General features: G+C 44.2%; 1 protein-coding gene across 1 annotated transcript; it reads left to right on the top strand.

The window, feature by feature from the left end:
• The first annotated feature begins 1,683 nt into the window (after positions 1–1,683).
• Positions 1,684–17,769, top strand: PSMD5 (proteasome 26S subunit, non-ATPase 5). The gene is made up of 10 exons (XM_081896489.1): positions 1,684–2,015; positions 7,715–7,859; positions 8,555–8,668; positions 9,035–9,163; positions 11,336–11,445; positions 12,721–12,863; positions 13,421–13,612; positions 14,189–14,298; positions 14,993–15,133; positions 15,919–17,769. Exons 1-10 carry the CDS (start codon positions 1,699–1,701, stop codon positions 16,174–16,176), a joined length of 1,659 nt encoding a protein of 552 aa, XP_081752615.1. The 5' UTR covers positions 1,684–1,698; the 3' UTR covers positions 16,177–17,769.
• The last annotated feature ends 84 nt before the right edge of the window (positions 17,770–17,853 follow it).

The raw sequence follows: 17,853 nt of genomic DNA, 5'->3' as shown, positions 1-17,853 counted from the left end.
TGCTGTCTTGCTATGTGTTTATGAAAGTGCAGATTATAAATTTGTAAATGATATATATATAAATATTATTCAATTAAGTATTGGATGAAATTTATCTACTCCTTAAAATGGAGGAAACCCCCCTCAAAGTGGTGTACAAAAAGATAAGAAGCAGTAAAATGATGAAAAATTCCAAGCCCTACTTCAAAACATTCAAAAGTTAAAATACTAAAACAAATTTAAATTACTTCAACTTTCTAAGCATCTGGGTAGGCTTACCTAAACAATGATGTTTTAAGCAGGCACCGAAAAAGAGTAAAGGTGAAGGTGCCAACATGATCTCAATAGCCAGGGTATTTATTTTGTGGCACCTGTAGTACTTAGTGCCAAATCCACCAACTGAAGCAATCGAGTGGGCATGTCTGGGACAAGGCAATCTCGTAGGTAAACTGGTTCCAAGTTATTAAGGAGTGATGTATAACTAGGGCATTTCATCATGTGAAACCCAAATGTTATCCCAAGTGATGCAGAGCAGACCAACTTTAACGGCCTTATTGTGAGTACTAGATATCTCCCTGTATTGTTGGTATATGGCCAAACTTTGCCCTTAGATCTTTTTTTTCTTCTTTTGATAAATCCCTTTGAACAAAGACACCCTGCAGATTCATTCATTCCTTTATTTGATGCATACAAGAGCATTTAAAGTGCAACTCCTACATCTCAAATTCTATCAACTGTAGTTTACCCTTCAGAGCTACAATTCCCAGCACCCTTAACAAATTACAGTTCCCCATGATTTTCTGGAGGGATGAAATGTGTGCTTTAAATATCTACAGTAGTGCATACACAGTCAAACCTTGGCAACCGTCTTTTGGTCTAGAGGTTTGCCCTGCTGTAAAATGGGACTTTGGGAATGCTTGATATACTTAATCTCTCAGTGTGTTGATTTCATAGTATCATAGAACCGTAGAGTTGGAAGGGACCCTAAGGGCCATCTAGTCCAACCCCCTGCAGTGCAGGAATATGGTGCTGTCCCACCTGGGGATCGAACCTGTGACCTTGATGTTATCAGTGCCACGCTTTAACCAACTAATCCATAATTTATTTTATGGATTTGCGCGTTATGTTTTAATGTTAACACTTCTTTATGATCTTGATACTGCTAAATGGTGGCGGCGGGGCGAGTGTGAAGGGAACTCTGCACATGCTCGGAGGCGCCTTTGGGAACTCTAACATGGCTGCTTCTGCCGCTCCTTCAGGCTGCAAACATCTGCTTTGCTGAGCGAAGGACGGAAGACACTCAGTGCAAAGATTAACGCCACATCATTTCCGGTCACCGTCTGACCAGGGAAGAGACGACATTTATGTGGCAGGAGCTCAAACTGCCTGCCTGCAGCAGGCGGAGAACTTGTGTTTCGAGCAGCGCGTAACAACGCGAAGAATCTCGTTACACTGTTCTAATTCGGTTCTCCCCCCCCTTCTGTTTTCGAAATCTATATTTATCTGTATAGTCGTTTTAGCCCCGCATGTCCTTCATGTGGCAACACGGAAGCGAGCCTTAAAAACTGACCCTTCTAACTCTTTACCAGGGAAAAAAAAAAATGAAGCGCGCCCCGCCCTCCTTCCTCCTTCAGCCAATCAGAAGCCCGAGAGCCTAAGTCACAAGGGGCTCTCAAGACATAGGAGGCGTTGCCTTTGTACCTGAGAGCCGCGGCCGTGATGAGGCGCCGGCCTTGGTTACGCGGCCGCTTCGGTTGCTACGGGCCGAAGTCTCGCGAGACTCCTTTCACTTCCTCTTCTTCCTCCGCCCCGCCCCCAGGCTCTCTCTTCTGCTCTCTCAGACATTCAAATATGGCGGCGCCAGAGGTGGATGAGGCGCTGGACCTGCTCGCGAGGGTCTCGCTGCTGGAGGAGCCGCTCGAGGAGCTGCGCGCTTTGCACTTGGCCTTGCTCGCCGTCCCTCTCAGTGCTCTGCGGGAGCGGCGGTCCGAGCTCCCCTTGGCGGGACTCTTCGCTCTCACGGCCCGCGGGGGAAGGTGAGTGGAGAGAGATCGGTTGGCTCTTGCTTTTTATTAAGCCGCCTCGGGTCTCTGTTATGGGGAAAGGAAGCCGGAGTATAAAACAGACAATAATTGGGGGGGGGAGGATGCCCGCCACGGAGAACGCGTGTTGAGGGGGTTAGTCTGGATGACCCTCGGGGTCCCTTCCAGCTATACATGTCTATGATTCTGTGGCGCTTAACAGACCCAGCCGCCTGTTTAAAGTTGTGTGTGTACAGAGGGAGGGGGGATTCTATTTCTCTCTCCATTTTTGTTTATTCGATTTTTAAGAACCGCTCTCGTTAACCCAGAAGATCGCAGGACTGGTTAACAACATAAAAATAGAAAACGAGGTCGCCAAAATACACGGCAGAGCAAGGCACAAACCAATAACTGCCCCTCCGCTCCGCTCCACAAACGTCTAATCCTCAGTGGAGGAGATCGTGCACCTTTCCGGGCTGTGTCTTTTTTCATTGCTCGGTTGCCCCTCGACTCCATGAAACTGGGCCTAAGTTGCTCATGTTTGTTAATTTCAGCAAGTTTGTTCTGGAGTAGGGCCAGCTCTGGCGATAGCCTGTTGTCTCTGAATTGCAGGGGTGTGGGTGGGGGCGAGGCGGCGACGGGAGAGAGGGGCTGGGGTGGCAAAGCTTAAGTTCTTTGATTTAGTGTATGCTTGGGTATTTTTCTGTCAGCATCACCTGTTCTCTTTCTATTCGCTTGTTATGTTTCCTTGGTGGTGAGAGAGGTTGGGGTGGCCTAGGGTGTGTCTTTGGCTGGCTGCAGTGGGATTTGTTTTCTGCGTGGGTGAGGGGGTTTGTTGGGTTAAGTTAGCCATATTGAATCATATGCTGTCAGTGGGTTATGAACTCTTTGTAGTGTGAGTGAGCATTGTTATCTTGGAAGATGTTCAGTAGGGCTAGTTCTGGGGTGACTTCTAGTACATATTTAGTTATTTTGCTTATTTCTGGTATGACTGTACACACTACTTTCTGACTGGGTCCTTGATTACTTAGTTTGGTGGGATCTGCTGGTTCAGACACAGCATGTGTCTGAGAAGGCCACATGTGGGGAGGAGATGCGAGGAAAAAACTGTTGTGACATTGATTTCTTGGGCAACTTGGAAGGGCTGTGGTGGGATCCAGAAATAGCAACCTGGAGCCCCACTGACCACTTAACTGCTCCATCAGCTTAGGAGCTTCTTCTGAGATGCTTGCAGGGTATGATAGCATCTTTTGTCTTCTGAACATCTTTATCAAGATGCTAATGGATCTGCCTGCCTTTGATCAGTTGTGCTTCAAGGAAAGCTAACCAATCCTCTGATTCTTTAATATTTTCCAGCCCAGATAGATGTTAACCAAAGGATCTCACAATAGTCATCTCCTTGCAGGAGCAAGGAAGCATAGGAGAATCAGATGCACTACAAGAGCATCTTGGATGGGATAGCTATCAAAGATTGCATGGAGGAGAGGCCTATCAATTGCATGGAGGAGAGGCCTATCAAAGGCAACTAGCTGTGATAGCTATGCTCAGCCTCCCCTGTTGGAGGGAGCAATGCTTCTGAAAAGCGCTTCCTGGAAGTCACAGACTCCCCAAACGTGTTTCACAAGGACCCCTAGCTTCCCTTTTCTCCAGTACCTGAGGGTCATTACGTCTCTCCAGCGATTTAGCCCAGAACAAAGTATACGTTGGGGAAAGGCTCCCTCCCTGCAAAGAAAATGGAGCGATCAGCAGGTGCCTGGCTCCCAGCCATGCTAGCACCAGTCTGGCGCATGAGGGTGGGAGACATGGGAAGGAAGCATTCCTATTCTGCAAGTCGCTCAACTGGCATTTCCACCTACCTGAACTCGAAGCCATGGGTAGGCAAACTAAAGCCCGGGGGCCGGATCCGGCCCAATCGCCTTCTAAATCCAGCCCATGGACGGTCTGGGAATCAGCGTGTTTTTACATGAGTAGAATATGTCCTTTTATTTAAAATGCATCTCTGGGTTATTTGTGGGGCATAGGAATTCGTTCATTTCCCCCCCCCCCCCAAATTATAGTCCTGCCCCCCGCAAGGTGTGAGGGAAAGTGGACCGGCCCCCTGCTGAAAAAGTTTGCTGAGCCCTGCTCTAAGCCTTCCCCCCTCCTTGTTCTGGACTGTCTCTCTCTTAAGGAAGATGCAAACTCTTGCTGGAAGCCACTGGTGGGGAGAGTGTTCTTATGATTCCCAAATGTTCCAGAAGCATCTTTTTGTTCCTTTAGCTGCTTGATATAACCATTGAATTGGAAGGGATCCCAAGGGTCATCTAGTCCACCCCCCCCCGGCAATGCAAGGATCCTGCCCACAGCCAGCCCTGGATGGGCTCCAAACTCCAGCCTTCTGGTTACCATTGCAATTCTGCAATGTTTGCTTGCACTCTCATAACACTGATATGAGATCCATACAATGCAGCCCTTTCAATAACTAAAGGGCTGTCACATGGAGGGTGGGCCAACTAAAGGGCTGTCACATGGAGGGTGGGCCAAGGTTGTTTTCACCTGCTCCAGAGGCCCTTAGGGCTGAAGCAGTGACTCTCCTTCCTTGGAGGTGTTTAAGCAGTGCTTGGATGGCCATCGGCCATGGAGCATTAGTTTAGATCCCTGCATTGCAGGAGGTTGGACTATGGATGATCCATGGATGTGTCATAACCCATCCAGAGCCTTACAAATATGCCTGATTTGGCTTAGGACTCGCCATATCCTGTGCAGAGCCCAATGTGCCTTTAATGCACATGACTTCCCCTGAAATGATTCGTGCCATTGTGGCTTCCCTCTCACAGACCTACAATCCCCCAAACCCCTAAAAAACTACAATTCCCAGGATCATTTGGGGGAAGACATCTGGTTATTAGAACAGGAGTGAAAAACCTGCAGTTTTGTTGTTGTTGTTTAGTCGTGTCCGACTCTTCGTGACCCCCTGGACCAGAGCACGCCAGGCACTCCTGTCTTCCACTGCCTCCCGCAGTTTGGTCAGACTCATGCTGGTAGCTTCAAGAACACAGTCCCACAATCTTGTCCTCTGTTGTCCCCTTCTCCTCGTGCCCTCCATCTTTCCCAACATCAGGGTCTTTTCCAGGGAGTCTTCTTTTCTCATGAGGTGGCCAAAGTATTGGAGCCTCAGCTTCAGGATCTGGCCTTCCAGTGAGTCCTGCAGTTTGCTTACCCCCATTTCCTAGGAACCAGGAATGGGAAGCCCAAGTGCTGCTAACAGTGTGGTCATAGGGAGCAGTGTGTATAAAATATTGAATGTAATAGGGTTATTAAGGTAATTGTATCAGAATTACAGTTTTATGGGAATGTTAAGGAGGGAGGGGAAAGAGAGTGTAGAATTCTGGTGGTGAGTGATGATTGGATGAGGATTTGAAAGGGAGTTTGAATGTGAGGCAGTTGAGAGCAGTAGGTTCTGGAGGGGGTGGTTGGGCAACTAACTATTCAGTTTAGCTCAGCTACACACGTCATCCTACAATCATTTAGTGAATCATCCATACAGTCTCCTTTGGTGAGGGTGCAGTACCTAGGATCTGGACCAAACATTGATATTTTTTGCTCTTTCCTAGTTTCATAGGTTTATGTTCTGGTTCTAATGACGTAGTAGGGGTGGGGGCTCTTTAAATACTGGGGGCTGCTGCACACTCCTTTTCTTTAAAATAATTTCCCCTCTTTTCAAAAGCACATGCATTGTCTCTTTCTTCAGGTTCTTCAGTTACATTTGTTGTGAGACATTGGTGTTATATCAATATAGGTTTGGGAAGAAAAGAGTGGGGCAGTGCTGGATTTATGTATAGGCTACGTAGGCTGAAGCCTAGGGCCTCTAAATATAGGGGGCCTCCCCAGCCTGACCACCCCTCAGCGGGCAGTCTCCCCTCTCCCAAAATTGCAAACCCAAGACTTCATGTGAGGGCAGGGCAACTTGGGCCCAGCAACTATGAGACTCAGGGCAACCAGTGGGGTTCAATTTGAAACTCTAGTGCCCAAGTTTAAAAATTTCTGTGGGGCCCTAGTTCACAGCCAAAATCTGAAGAATCTTAGAGATATAAATCCGTGTGCTACGTCACTTTCACAATGTCAGCAAAGCCCTTCAGAAATCAGACCTGTTATTAAGTTCTTGTGCAAGCTTGTACAGTTCACTTCTGGATTTTTAAAGGAAAATTAGAGAAGATTTTGATAAGCTTGAGAAATGAGCAAAAGCCACCTTGCCAAATGTTAACTACAAAACAAGGAGACAAAGAGTGAGGCGACGGCAAAGAAATGACAGAAGTGCACCTGATGCCTTAGATGGACTTTTTTCAAGAGATAAGTTTAGGATAAAATCCTTTATTCCTATATTAGATGCACTTGAAGCCAATTTAAAAAGAAGTACTGTGTACCATCATCCTTGGCTTCACTCAATTTTGTTTATAACACTTCCATTTTCTTCTAGTTGTGAGGGTGGGGGATTGGGAGAGGCCTCACAAGTGGAGTAGGTTAGGGTCTATCTTCATCTAAATCCGGCCCTGGGGCGAGGTTAACATTTACCACATCTTGGGATGTGGCTTCTTTTTGTTGTTGTTATTATTTTAAAAAGTTTATATTTTAATTTTAAAACACTTTGTAGCACCAAACATTTTTAATCCACCAAGCTGGCTTTTGGGGCAGTTTTTTTGTTAGAAGTTTTTTAGAAGGTGACATGAATTTTAATTTGTCTTAGTCTATTTTATTGCTGTTCTAACATTCTGTATATTTTCTAGTGGTGATTATATTGTTTTACTTTCCTTTGTAAACCACTTAGAGGCTTTCCCCCCTTACAATCAAATGGTATGTACATTTCATGAATAAATAAGAATAAAATAGTGATACAAGATACAGTCATACCTCGGGTTACACACGCTTCAGATTGCGTTTTTCGGGTTATGGACCTGCCGAAACCTGGAAGTACCGAAACGGGTTACTTCTGGGTTTTGGGGGTTGTACGTGCGCAGAAGCGCTAAAACACGCTTGCACAGAAGTGCCAAATCACAACCTGCGAGTGCGCAGAAGTGCTGCTGCAGGTTGTGAACATACATCCTGCACAGTTCACATTCGCAACCCGAGTGTCCACTGTAATAAATGTAAGCAAATGACTAGCCACTCTGAAACTTCACATTATAAACAAGAATATCACAGATTTTAATTGGTGCTTTTAAAAAGAGCAAATTTTGGTGCTGAATTAATAAGCCTGGACAGGGTGTTAATGTACAGTGGTACCTCGTGTTATGGACGGGATCCATTCCGGAGGCCTGTCCGTAACGTGAAATGCCCGTAACTCGAAGTGCTGTGTCTGTGCAGGCGTGTAGCACGATTTGGGGCTTCTGCGTATGTGCGAAGCACAACTCAATTCAGCACTTCTGTGCAGGCGTGAGTGGTGAAACCCAGAAGTAACCCGTTCCGGTACTTCCGGGTTACCACAGGACATAACGCGAAAAGACACAACATGAAGCGGACGCAACACGAGGTATGACTGTACTCTGGATACTATTACAGAAAGGGGTCTTGTTTCTTGTACTTCCTTACCTTTTCTTTTGAATCAGTAATCCCTTGTGTGGATTGTGGTAAAGAAGCAGATATCCACGTATTAAGCTATTTGGGGTTGTAAAGGTTTTTTTTGTTGTTTTGGTTTTTAAAAAGCTTTTCAACTAACTTATTTTTTCCCTTCAAAACAGTGAGCAGATTTCTTTATGTGTTTCCATCCTGGAGCGGTTACTGCAGATCATGGATCCCTTGTATGTAATCCAAAACTTTGGTGAAGAACTTCAGAAAGGGCTCTTCCATCCAGATAATTCAGTCAAAATTCTAACGATAGCTCAGGTATGCTTGATTACTTGTCTGTTAAAATGACATTTTTGGAGATCTTTATCAAGAAGGAGGAGATTTCTTATTTATAATGTACATACATATACATTAGGGCTCTGCACAGGATTTCTTAATGACTCCTTAAAATTTGTATGGCTGGTGTTTGGATCATGAATTTAATAGATTTATATTTGCTAAACTTGCATAGGAATAAAGTAGTTCTCAGGATAAACCATTCTGTGGGTGTTGTTTTTAGATGATCCACACACTTGTTGCAGAAGCTATCATTGGCTGATACAGATTTTTTTAAGTGCTCCAGGTAGTTTTTTTTGGGGGGGGCAGCTTTAATTTTTTTCAATCCAATCATTGGATTAGCAAAAGCAGTTTGGGGCATTGGCATTGTGAGCCCTTCTCCTAGGCCTCTTCACATTGAGGGAGTGGATAAAACTTTCCTCTGTCTGCATACCATTCTCCTTAAAAAACCCCCAACAACAACAAAGTGAGAGGAGCAAATGTATAAACCTTCCCTTCAGTTTTTTTTTATTCACTATTTCCTTAAAATGATACAGCTCTTCAACATTTTCTTTGTTTAAAAAGGCTGGTAGTGGGGGGTGGGAATGGAAGGAACCTTTATTTAACTACTTAAATTTGTGCACTGAGTAGTTGCTGGAAACTGCCTAATGCCTTTCAACACCATGTTGAATCTGTAGGTTGGGAAGATAGTTGAAGATTCCAGTGCTGCTAGAGAAATCCTCAACACTCCTGAGTTGCTGAGGCAGGTCATTTATTGCATTGCTGATGAGAAACTAGCAGTGGCAAAAGAGGTAAGAGCTTTAAACTGGAGCCAGTTTAACAGCAGCTGGCTACAGAGCCTTCAGCATAATCATCAAGTGGGTGAGGTTCCTCTGATCTCAGCGCAAAACTGAGCCTTCAGCGTTATTGGCCCAGCCATGGGTGGGCAGTGCTCTTACATTAGAGCTTTACCAGCTGTTTCTGTAGGAATATTTAAATGCATGCTGAAGGCTTTTTGCGCTGTCAGACTCATGCAGATAATTAAGGGGGAATGTAATAATTAGCTGGTGATCTGTGGTTTTAATTTTGTGTGTTTTTGTTAAACTGGTCTAACTTTGTGACTAATTCTGCTGTCTAATTTTCTCCGGTTCACATAGCTATTCCCCTTTGTTTTCTAGGCCATCATGTCGCTGACAAAGGTAGCAAAAACTGCAGAGACCTTGGAGGCACTGCTTGCGGGCAACTTGCTAGTTGACTTGAAAAATGTCATGACCAGGAGTGACATTGTTCGTTGCCGTGTGTATGAGGTAAGCATCCCTTTTCCCATAGTGTTCTAGCTGCTCCTTTAATTCTAATTCATTGGGTGGGGAGCCTCTGGCAGCTTTTGCCAGCCATGCCAACTTGTCACTTGCCTGACAGCATGTGACATCAGATGTGGAATAGCCACAGCTGCCAAGAAAAGATTGGGAATGCAATTTGCTCAGTGTTTCTCAAACTTGGGTCTCCAGCAGTTGTTGGACTACAGCTCCCATAATCCCTGACCACTGGTCCTGCTAGCTAGGGATGGTTGGAGTAGTAGACAAACAACAGCTGGGGATCCAAGTTTGAGAGACATTGAATTAGCTGCTTAGGAGATTCCCAAGGGCAAGATAGAAAGGCATTTAGCCCTTGCCCTGGACCTAAGATTCCCTTCCCCTCAAATATAGCAGAAGTACAATTTGAACTAATAGCATAAAGTTCACAAGTTTCTGTGTAGTATTGCTTAGAATTACCTGGGTGAGTCTCTGGACCGATATGGTTTTACATTAACACATGGCTAAACTGGGTACAGTCTTCCTCAATTTCCCTGGAGGTTTAAGTGAGTTAGTTATCTTACCTACAGTTATTTTTATTATCATAACACTGGCAGCTCTCCCATCCCATTCATTCCCATGGGAACATGATTGTCTTAAAGCTTATATTGGGTTCACGTTGTCTAACCTCCATTCCTAATTGCATCTTCCTTCCTCAAATGGTAGAGACTCATTGTCAATAGCTTGTGCCCTGATACATGTTGCTAATAGTCCCATTGGCAGTTGCGCTAAATAATGTGATCTGAGCAGGTCATGATGCTCTTTTACTGCCTATAGGGTATGGTTGTACCCTGAACAGTTTGATCCTCAACTGGAGTTATGAGCATTGACTTGATCCATGGTACCAGGCATGTACCAGGCATGTACAAGACAGTAGTGTGCTTCAAAATGCCTGCACCCTGCCTTTCTGCCTCACAATGCGGCACAAAAGGTGACTCTCAGAAGATCCTGCAGTAAAATATAAACAAAAAATAAGCAAAGGATATGGATGGATGAATCCAGTCTCTGTTCTGTTCTGTTCTGTTCTGTGCACTCTGTTCTGTGCCACTTTTCTATGCAGTCAGTCTTAAGTCCGTTCCTTCCTATCTCTGCACTAATAAGGTAAAGGTAAAGGTACCCCTGCCCGTACGGGCCAGTCTTGCCAGACTCTGGGGTTGTGCGCCCATCTCACTCAAGAGGCCAGGGGCCAGCGCTGTCCGGAGACACTTCCGGGTCACGTGGCCAGCGTGACATCGCTGCTCTGGCGAGCCAGAGCCGCACACGGAAACGCCGTTTACCTTCCCGCTAGAAAGCGGTCCCTATTTATCTACTTGCACCCGAGGGTGCTTTCGAACTGCTAGGTTGGCAGGCGCTGGGACCGAGCAGCGGGAGCGCACCCCGCCGCGGGGATTCGAACCGCCGACCTTTCGATCGGCAAGCCCTAGGCGCTGAGGCTTTAACCCACAGCGCCACCCGCGTCCCCTGATCTCTGCACTAATATGTGACCTTTATTATGGAAAATCCAGATGAAAATCCTACAAGGTATTCTGAAAGCTGCTATTAAGATCCCACCCCCCTCGGCCTTTTTAGTGTGCTGGTGCAACCACCACCACCTGAAGGGGATCACACTGAGATTGCATGCCCCCTCTTTATGATTATGATTGTGTGTGTAGATGTTGCTTTATCCACTTGTGCTGTATTGCTTTTAAATGCCATGTTCTGTAAAATAAACCACAATAGGCCAATGTTTGTTATTGTTAATCCTTTAATGTGAAGTTATGATGCTATGAAATAAAACAAATTTACATAGGTAAATAAACAATGGGGCTACAGATGCCCCTTGGAGCAATTGGACACTATGGGGAACATTGGTCCAGGGTGTGGAGGTGGCAGTGGCCTCCCCATAGGCCCATGATATATTGGTCAGGATATATGATGTTGATTCCTTTTTAAGTCCTGTTGCAGCCACCACAAGGCTTGTAGCTATGACTTGAACGTTGCCACAGCCTCATTCAGTGAGTGAAGTTATAAGTGGAGCAAGCACAATTTCATGCATGAATGGCATATAGTGTGTGTTTGTTGTAGGTGTTCTGTTTTTTAAAAAAGAAATAAATCTCAGTGTCCTTTTCTCCTGTGCTTCTGTCTTAGTTGGTTATCAATATCTCCTTGGTGTCGGCAGATTCATTGAATTACTGCGTGAACAGCGGATTAATATCAGAGCTGATCGGGGAGCTGACGGGGAATGATGTGCTTCTCAGGTGTGTGGCAGAAGCAGTCATGGGCACTCATTAGATTGTTTCATATTATGTATGGCTTTGGAATAATTCTGCTTCTATTGAGTTAGTAGGTTTTATTTCTTGGCATGCCAGAGTTTTGAGAGTTGTGCACATTTGTGCATGTACCCAAACCCTGCATGCTTTGCCTCTTGCCTGTCTCTGCCCTGATTCATACATTCATACTTTGGATATAAAAGCTGAGGCTGCTGAAGTGGCTGCAAGCTGTGAATCCTGGAAGACCTGCTGTCTGTCTTGCAGGCCTTTTTTCCACTTGGTCTGGGAGGGTGGGGCCCTGACTTACTGACTCCAGCTACAAAAGCTGAGACTGCTGAACAGACTCTAGAGCGGGGATATTGTTGCTGTTACTGATACAAAATTTTGTATCTTTACTTTAGATAGTTTGATTTTACTGTGTACACTTTAATATTTATTTTTTAAGGCTACTTTTTTGTAATATTTTTTATTCTTGTAAGCCGCTTTGAGCATGGTTTCAACTTAAGAAATGTGGCATATAAATAAAATGATTGATTGTTTGATTGATCCAGTGCTTACGTGCTAGAGGAGCAAGAAAGTAGCCTTCTTTTCTTACCACGCAGCTCAAAATATCTCAGCACAATAGTGCCTAATCATGCAGGGGCTTTCTTTGCACAGTTTTTCTTCCTCTCGCCATACAATCAGAAACTCAGGGTGGCTAAGAACCAATTGATAAACTATAAAAAAAACCCCATCATTAAAACCACAAAGTCATAACAGTGATTCAGCAGTGAACAATACCAGTAAAACTCTTAAAACTAGTTTTACCTCATTATTACAAATGCATGGCTAGTATAAAAATACGCAGTGCCTCCCTTCCACCTCCTACTTCTCAGACATGTCTTGTCACAAACAGCAGAGGCTTCAGAAATGAGATGGCACAGTCCACTCAATTTGTTAGACTGAGAGCAGCTGCACTTGGGCTTCTTGCCTTGAGCTGTCAGCTTAGTAGCTATTTTACCGGTTTGCTATTTAACTGGGAGGCTTAATATCTGAATATGCTTATAATTTTGTCTTCTTCTTTCCTTTTATACTTTGTCCTGGTTTGTAAGCCTGAGGGCAGGGCCTGTGCCACTTAAAACAAAAACAGAAAACTTTGGCACAGTACCTAGAAAGCGTTACCAGTTAATTAAGTAGTAGTCTCCTCCAGGAATTAATGATGGACTGTTTTGAGGACGAAAGGAATCTTAAATGATACACCTGCATGTTCTGTCTATGTTGCAGAGCTACGTGTATAGAGATGGTGACCTCTCTCGCCCATATTTACCACGGACGCCAATATCTCGCCCAACAAGGAATCATTGATAAGATTTCCAACATAATCATCGGGGCTGATTCTGATCCCTTCTCAAGCTTCTACTTGCCAGGTGATTTTAAAAGTTTTCCTTCTTGGCATGATTTTACTTTGGTAAAATTTTGGTAATTTTTTTTAAAAATTCACTATTTAGTTCAGGGATGGGCAGCCTCTGGCCCATGAGCCAGATTCGATCTCCTAGGCCTCCCTGTTTGGCCTTCCAGGCTGTTTTCCCCAAACTGTGCCTACCTGCCCCACACCGAACAACAGCAGGTAGAGACATGGCTAGAGCAGCCCAGAGGAAAGCAGGTTTGAGTTTAACCCTGGTGACTTTGAGATAGAATGCAATGGAAGAATGGTAGGCCTTGGACCCTAAGTTGCCCACCCCCAATCCTAGACTTAAGTTTACTCTGACAGGTGACATGGTACTAAAAACTTGTCTGCTTGGCATGTAAAACAAAACCTCCTGGCCTTGACCATCTGGTCCTTTTTGTTTTTGGTAGGCTTTCTCTTCACTACATACATTGCTTGTGCACAGTGTCCCAGTCTGTCTTTATTTTTCTTTCCAGATGCTATGTTCCATGTATGGTGTGACAAAACTCCTGTTGTTTTATTTTCTGTTTTTTTCAGGCTTTGTGAAATTTTTTGGCAACTTGGCTATTGTTGACAGTCCTCAGCAGTTATGTGAGCGATACCCCGCATTTGTGGAGAAAGTATTCAGCATGGCAGAAAGCCAAGACCCAACCATGTTTGGCGTGGCAGTGGACACACTTGGGATCTTGGGGTCAACTGTGGAAGGGAAGCTAGTGTTACAGAAGAAGGGTGTGTACAACATTTGTGTGTATGTGTAGCTATAATCATGTCGGTCTGAAGAGTTTGTCACAGGAATGTAGGAAGGCTATAAATGTACCCTGCATAATTCTAAACTTCAGTTTGAAAGGAGGTTTGATTGGAAGTGGGAAAATGATTCATCTCAAGTACAAGGGTTGCTAATGAATGTAATAGTCTCTGGAGGGAGGGGTAGGGAATCTGTCAGCCTCCAGGTGTTGCTGGCATTGGCCATGCTGGCTGGGACACATGGTGGGCAGAACCTTCTTCAGTGCTGCTGTTATCATGGCATAAGCAGCTAGGCTGGGGAGGGAGAGTCAAAACATGGTTTAAAACTTGTTTTTAAGATCTGGAGCCACTTTACTGACAAACCGTGGTTAGAGATTTTCTGGTTTTAGTTGTGACTCAAGCAACAGATCTATGGCCACAGGCAAAAATGATTGTTAATTCAAGATATTACTCTCTAAAGCAGGTATTGTCTAATACTGGGCTTGATGGAGAAATAGTCTGGTCTCTGTATAAGGCAACTTCCTATGTAATGGAAAGCTTAAAAAAAGTTTGTCTTCCCAGGGAGTAGATTTCATCATGTGCTAAACAGAATAGGACATCAAGCAAAGAATGCCCCGACAGAGATGAGAGTCCGGTGTCTTGAGGCAATTTCATCTCTTTTGTATCTGCAGGTAAGTTTTATGGAATTGAAAACATTCTGTTTCTTGTGAAAAATGGAGCATTAAAGGTTTGAATCAGTCCTTGGAAGAAAGCAATAACACAATTGGGTAGCTTTCTGCATCTGTGATATCCACTAGTGATGAGTTAAAGCAAGAGAACTATAACTCACATTTTTTCTGACTTGTTTGTCAGCCTTTCAGACTTATCAAAAGTATGAACAAAAATTAAGTGTTTCGAGAGTTTATTGAACGTTATGGTTCTGTATAATACCTTTAAAAGATAAATAAACAGTTAAAGGAAAAATTGTTGCGTTTCCACTCAACTTCAAACATTTGTGCACAGGACAAATCAGTGTCTGAAATGTGCATTTACAGACTTGCTTAAAAGCAGAATGTGACTATGCTGCCTTTGTTATAAAGGTTTTGCATGCATGGAAGTTTTGCACACTTCATGTGTGTAGGTGGAGTAAATTGTAGGATGGCTTGAGGGTAATGTGTTCCTCTGACCTAGGCACAGCCAATGTGGTGCCTTCCAGATATTGGACTACAACGCCCATCATCCCATCCACACTTTTGGCCATGGTCTGATGAGAATTGAGTCCTACAGCATCTGGAGGGTACCACGTTGACCATCCTTGTTTTTCCCCTCAAGACAGTAAATTATCAGCTGCATTTGCAAAACTCATTTGCTATATTTTGCATACAGCCAGACCAGCAGACAGAAGACCACCTGGGCATGACAGAATCCTGGTTCTCCTCTCTGTCCAGCCAGCCCTTGGAACTCTTCAGGAGCATCAGTACCCAGCCCTTCCCTGATCTCCACTGTGGTGCCTTAAAGGTCTTCACTGTAAGTGCTTTTGAATGAATGTATCTAATAGTCCTTTTGAGAGAGCTTGGAAACCACAGCACTACCCAAGCCCATTGTTTGAGTTGTCTAGTCCTTGCAGATTTAATGAAATCCTGTATGGGACACCAGACTTTGAGGAATCTGGAGCTCTGCTCAGACTGTACCTTTCAGTTGATTTAACTGTGAGATAAAAGCAGAGCTGAAACTGAATGAACTGGCATTAAGTAAATGGGCTGTGGGAGAAAGTCTTTGTCTGCTGTAGGCATGCAGGTTGTCTTCAGTGGCAAAGGTGGGAAACTGGTGGCCATCCAGATGCTGTTGGACTCCACCCCTGGGTATTGGCTATGCTGGCTGAGGCTGAAGGGAACTGGAGTCCAACAACATGTGGAGGGCCACAGGTTTCCTATCCCTGAGCTAAGATCCACCCCAGGATTTCACATGATTAATGCTGGCTACGATTAGGACATCTATCTCTAATTCTTTTTGATCTGTGTTCTGCCCATGGTGAAGGTGAGTTGAAGTCACCCAGGCTCTAGATCAGTGTTCCCCATGAAGTGTGTTGGACTTGTTTCATGTTTTCTGAAGAAAATAAAAAACGTTGCTATGATGTATTAAGTTTGTTCTCCTCCAGGCTGAATTGCTGTTGGTGGTTTTGTTTTGCTGCTGCTATATTTTACTTTTAAATGGTTGTTTTAGTAGGAGCATTCACTGCCCTGGAAATCCAATTTTTGGAACAGAAGGGCAGGAATAATGTCTTAAATCTTTCTCTTTTGTTAATGCTGTAGGCCATTGCTAGTCAACCTTGGGCCCAGAGGATGATGCTCAGTAGTCCAGGCTTTGTGGAATACATCGTAGACAGATCAGTGGAACCAGACAAATCTTCAAAGGAGGCCAAATACGAACTTGTGAAGGCTCTGGCCAATTCAAAGACCATCGCTGAAATCTTTGGAAACCAGCATTACTTGAGGCTCAGGGCATACCTGCGCGAAGGGCCTTATTATGTTAAGGCTGTTTCGACCACAGCTGTGGAAGGAGCTGAATAACATTGGAACAGCTGCTCTCTGGTGATAATGGACTTCTGCATAGGATTTCGCTTTGGATGTGGAGGGGGGAAAATATCTGAGGAAGGAATTGGTTTGGTCATTTTTTTCCCTGCATTTCTAACTCAGAAATTTCACATAGCTGGGAAATAATGTTGAGGACCACGTTAAGGACTATGCCAGTCAAGTTTATCCTTATTTAAGAGTTGATGCTTAGTCAGCAGCTGGCATAGGGCCTACAAATCATGGGATCCTTTTATAAACAGTGGTTTTTCTGCCTTCTGTTAATTCCTCAGTGAGAGATGTATTGTTAACATAGTTGAACACCACAAGGTAGCCAGACTCCTAAAAGTGGTGAAAGCAGTTCAGCGGTGTGTGTGTTTTGCGTCTTTTGGCCTTGATCTTAAATGCTTTGCCTGTACTTCATTGATGCTTCCTCCAGCATATAAATTGCCCCAATTGTTGTTTACAGGAAAGGTGAGCAAACCCTTTAAAATATTGGACCTGTGAAGGGCAGAGGGGGAGAGATCTGGCTGCTATGGGTGTAAAATGGGAAGGTTGCTGGGTTGTTCCAATTCAGATTGTAGTGAGGAATGCTCCCTGACATAAAATAAAGGTTGAATTTTGAGAAGGCTAGACTACGATCTCCTGGCATCCTGGCTCTTACAGGAAATCAGGAGGATTTTCTCCACTGTGTTCAGTGTGAACTGGTACAGCCCAGTAACAAGAATTACATGACTGGGGGTTATTATTATTGTTGTTATTGTTATTATTACTTCTTATCCATCTTAAGCTTTTCTACCAAGTGCAGTAGTGTCTTAGACAGGGACACCACCAGAAGGTGTTGGCTTGTGTTCTTAGTTGTTAACAGCAGCTGCAGAGAGACAAAAGTTAGTATGACTAAACTTCAAAGGTTAACACTTTCTGCAGAGGGACCAAAGCTTTGAGGTGAAGTGATCTGGGTTTATTTTCACCACTACCTTCAGAGGTTGAGCAATTTTTCTCCATCCCATGCTATTTAGAAAAATCAATCCTTCAGGACTTCCTGGGAGGAGCTTATCCAGGTCTGTCACAGCTCTCAGGAGCTTCCGGTAGAGCTCTGAAAGTCACTATTAAGTGGTGTTCAACAGCAGATTTATTTGTTTACAGTCTTATTTCTGCAGTCAGATAATAGGGAATTAATCTCCAGAAATTCTGGATTGGAATGTCCGCCAATGAGGGATAGAGAAATCCTGTTGGGTGAGTGGGAGTGGGAAAGAATTTCAACACTGGCCCAAGGAGCACTTAAAATGCTGAGATTATTCCAGTGAAAAGACCTGCGATTCCCCCTTTCCTTCTGTTTTTTAACTACCTTTGAAGCTACATCTATAAATTAATTCAGAAGTTACTTACACATCCATTTAAGTGCTCATGCGAAATATGACCTGATGACTGATTTAAGAGGAGTTATTAGTGAAGGTGCTTGCTAGGAAATAAGCAGAAAGTGTGTTTTGAACTAGAAATCGAAATATACACAGACAAGGGATTCTCTCTGAGAGGTTTTCTCTTGGGCTTGTTCTGTGGTTTCTTTGAGCCCCTGCTATGATTTATGTCACTGGGGGAAAAAATGACTTGTGTGGTTATATTAGTACTGTTTTGTGAGAGCTGTTTCACACTGCATATCCAGGATGGGGAAAACAT

Source organism: Podarcis melisellensis, assembly GCF_964234715.1.
Source record: "Podarcis melisellensis genome assembly, chromosome: Z".
In the NCBI taxonomy this organism is placed as follows: domain Eukaryota; kingdom Metazoa; phylum Chordata; class Lepidosauria; order Squamata; family Lacertidae; genus Podarcis; species Podarcis melisellensis.
This window is presented reverse-complemented; position numbering and strand designations above follow the sequence as displayed.

Coding starts and splice junctions, on each gene's coding strand:
- PSMD5 (XM_081896489.1), top strand. CDS start 1,699: ATGAGGCGCCGGCCTTGGTTACGCGGCCGCTTCGGTTGCTACGGGCCG. Junction 8,669..9,034: donor AACTAGCAGTGGCAAAAGAG/GTAAGAGCTTTA, acceptor TTTGTTTTCTAG/GCCATCATGTCGCTGACAAA. Junction 12,864..13,420: donor CTCAAGCTTCTACTTGCCAG/GTGATTTTAAAA, acceptor TGTTTTTTTCAG/GCTTTGTGAAATTTTTTGGC.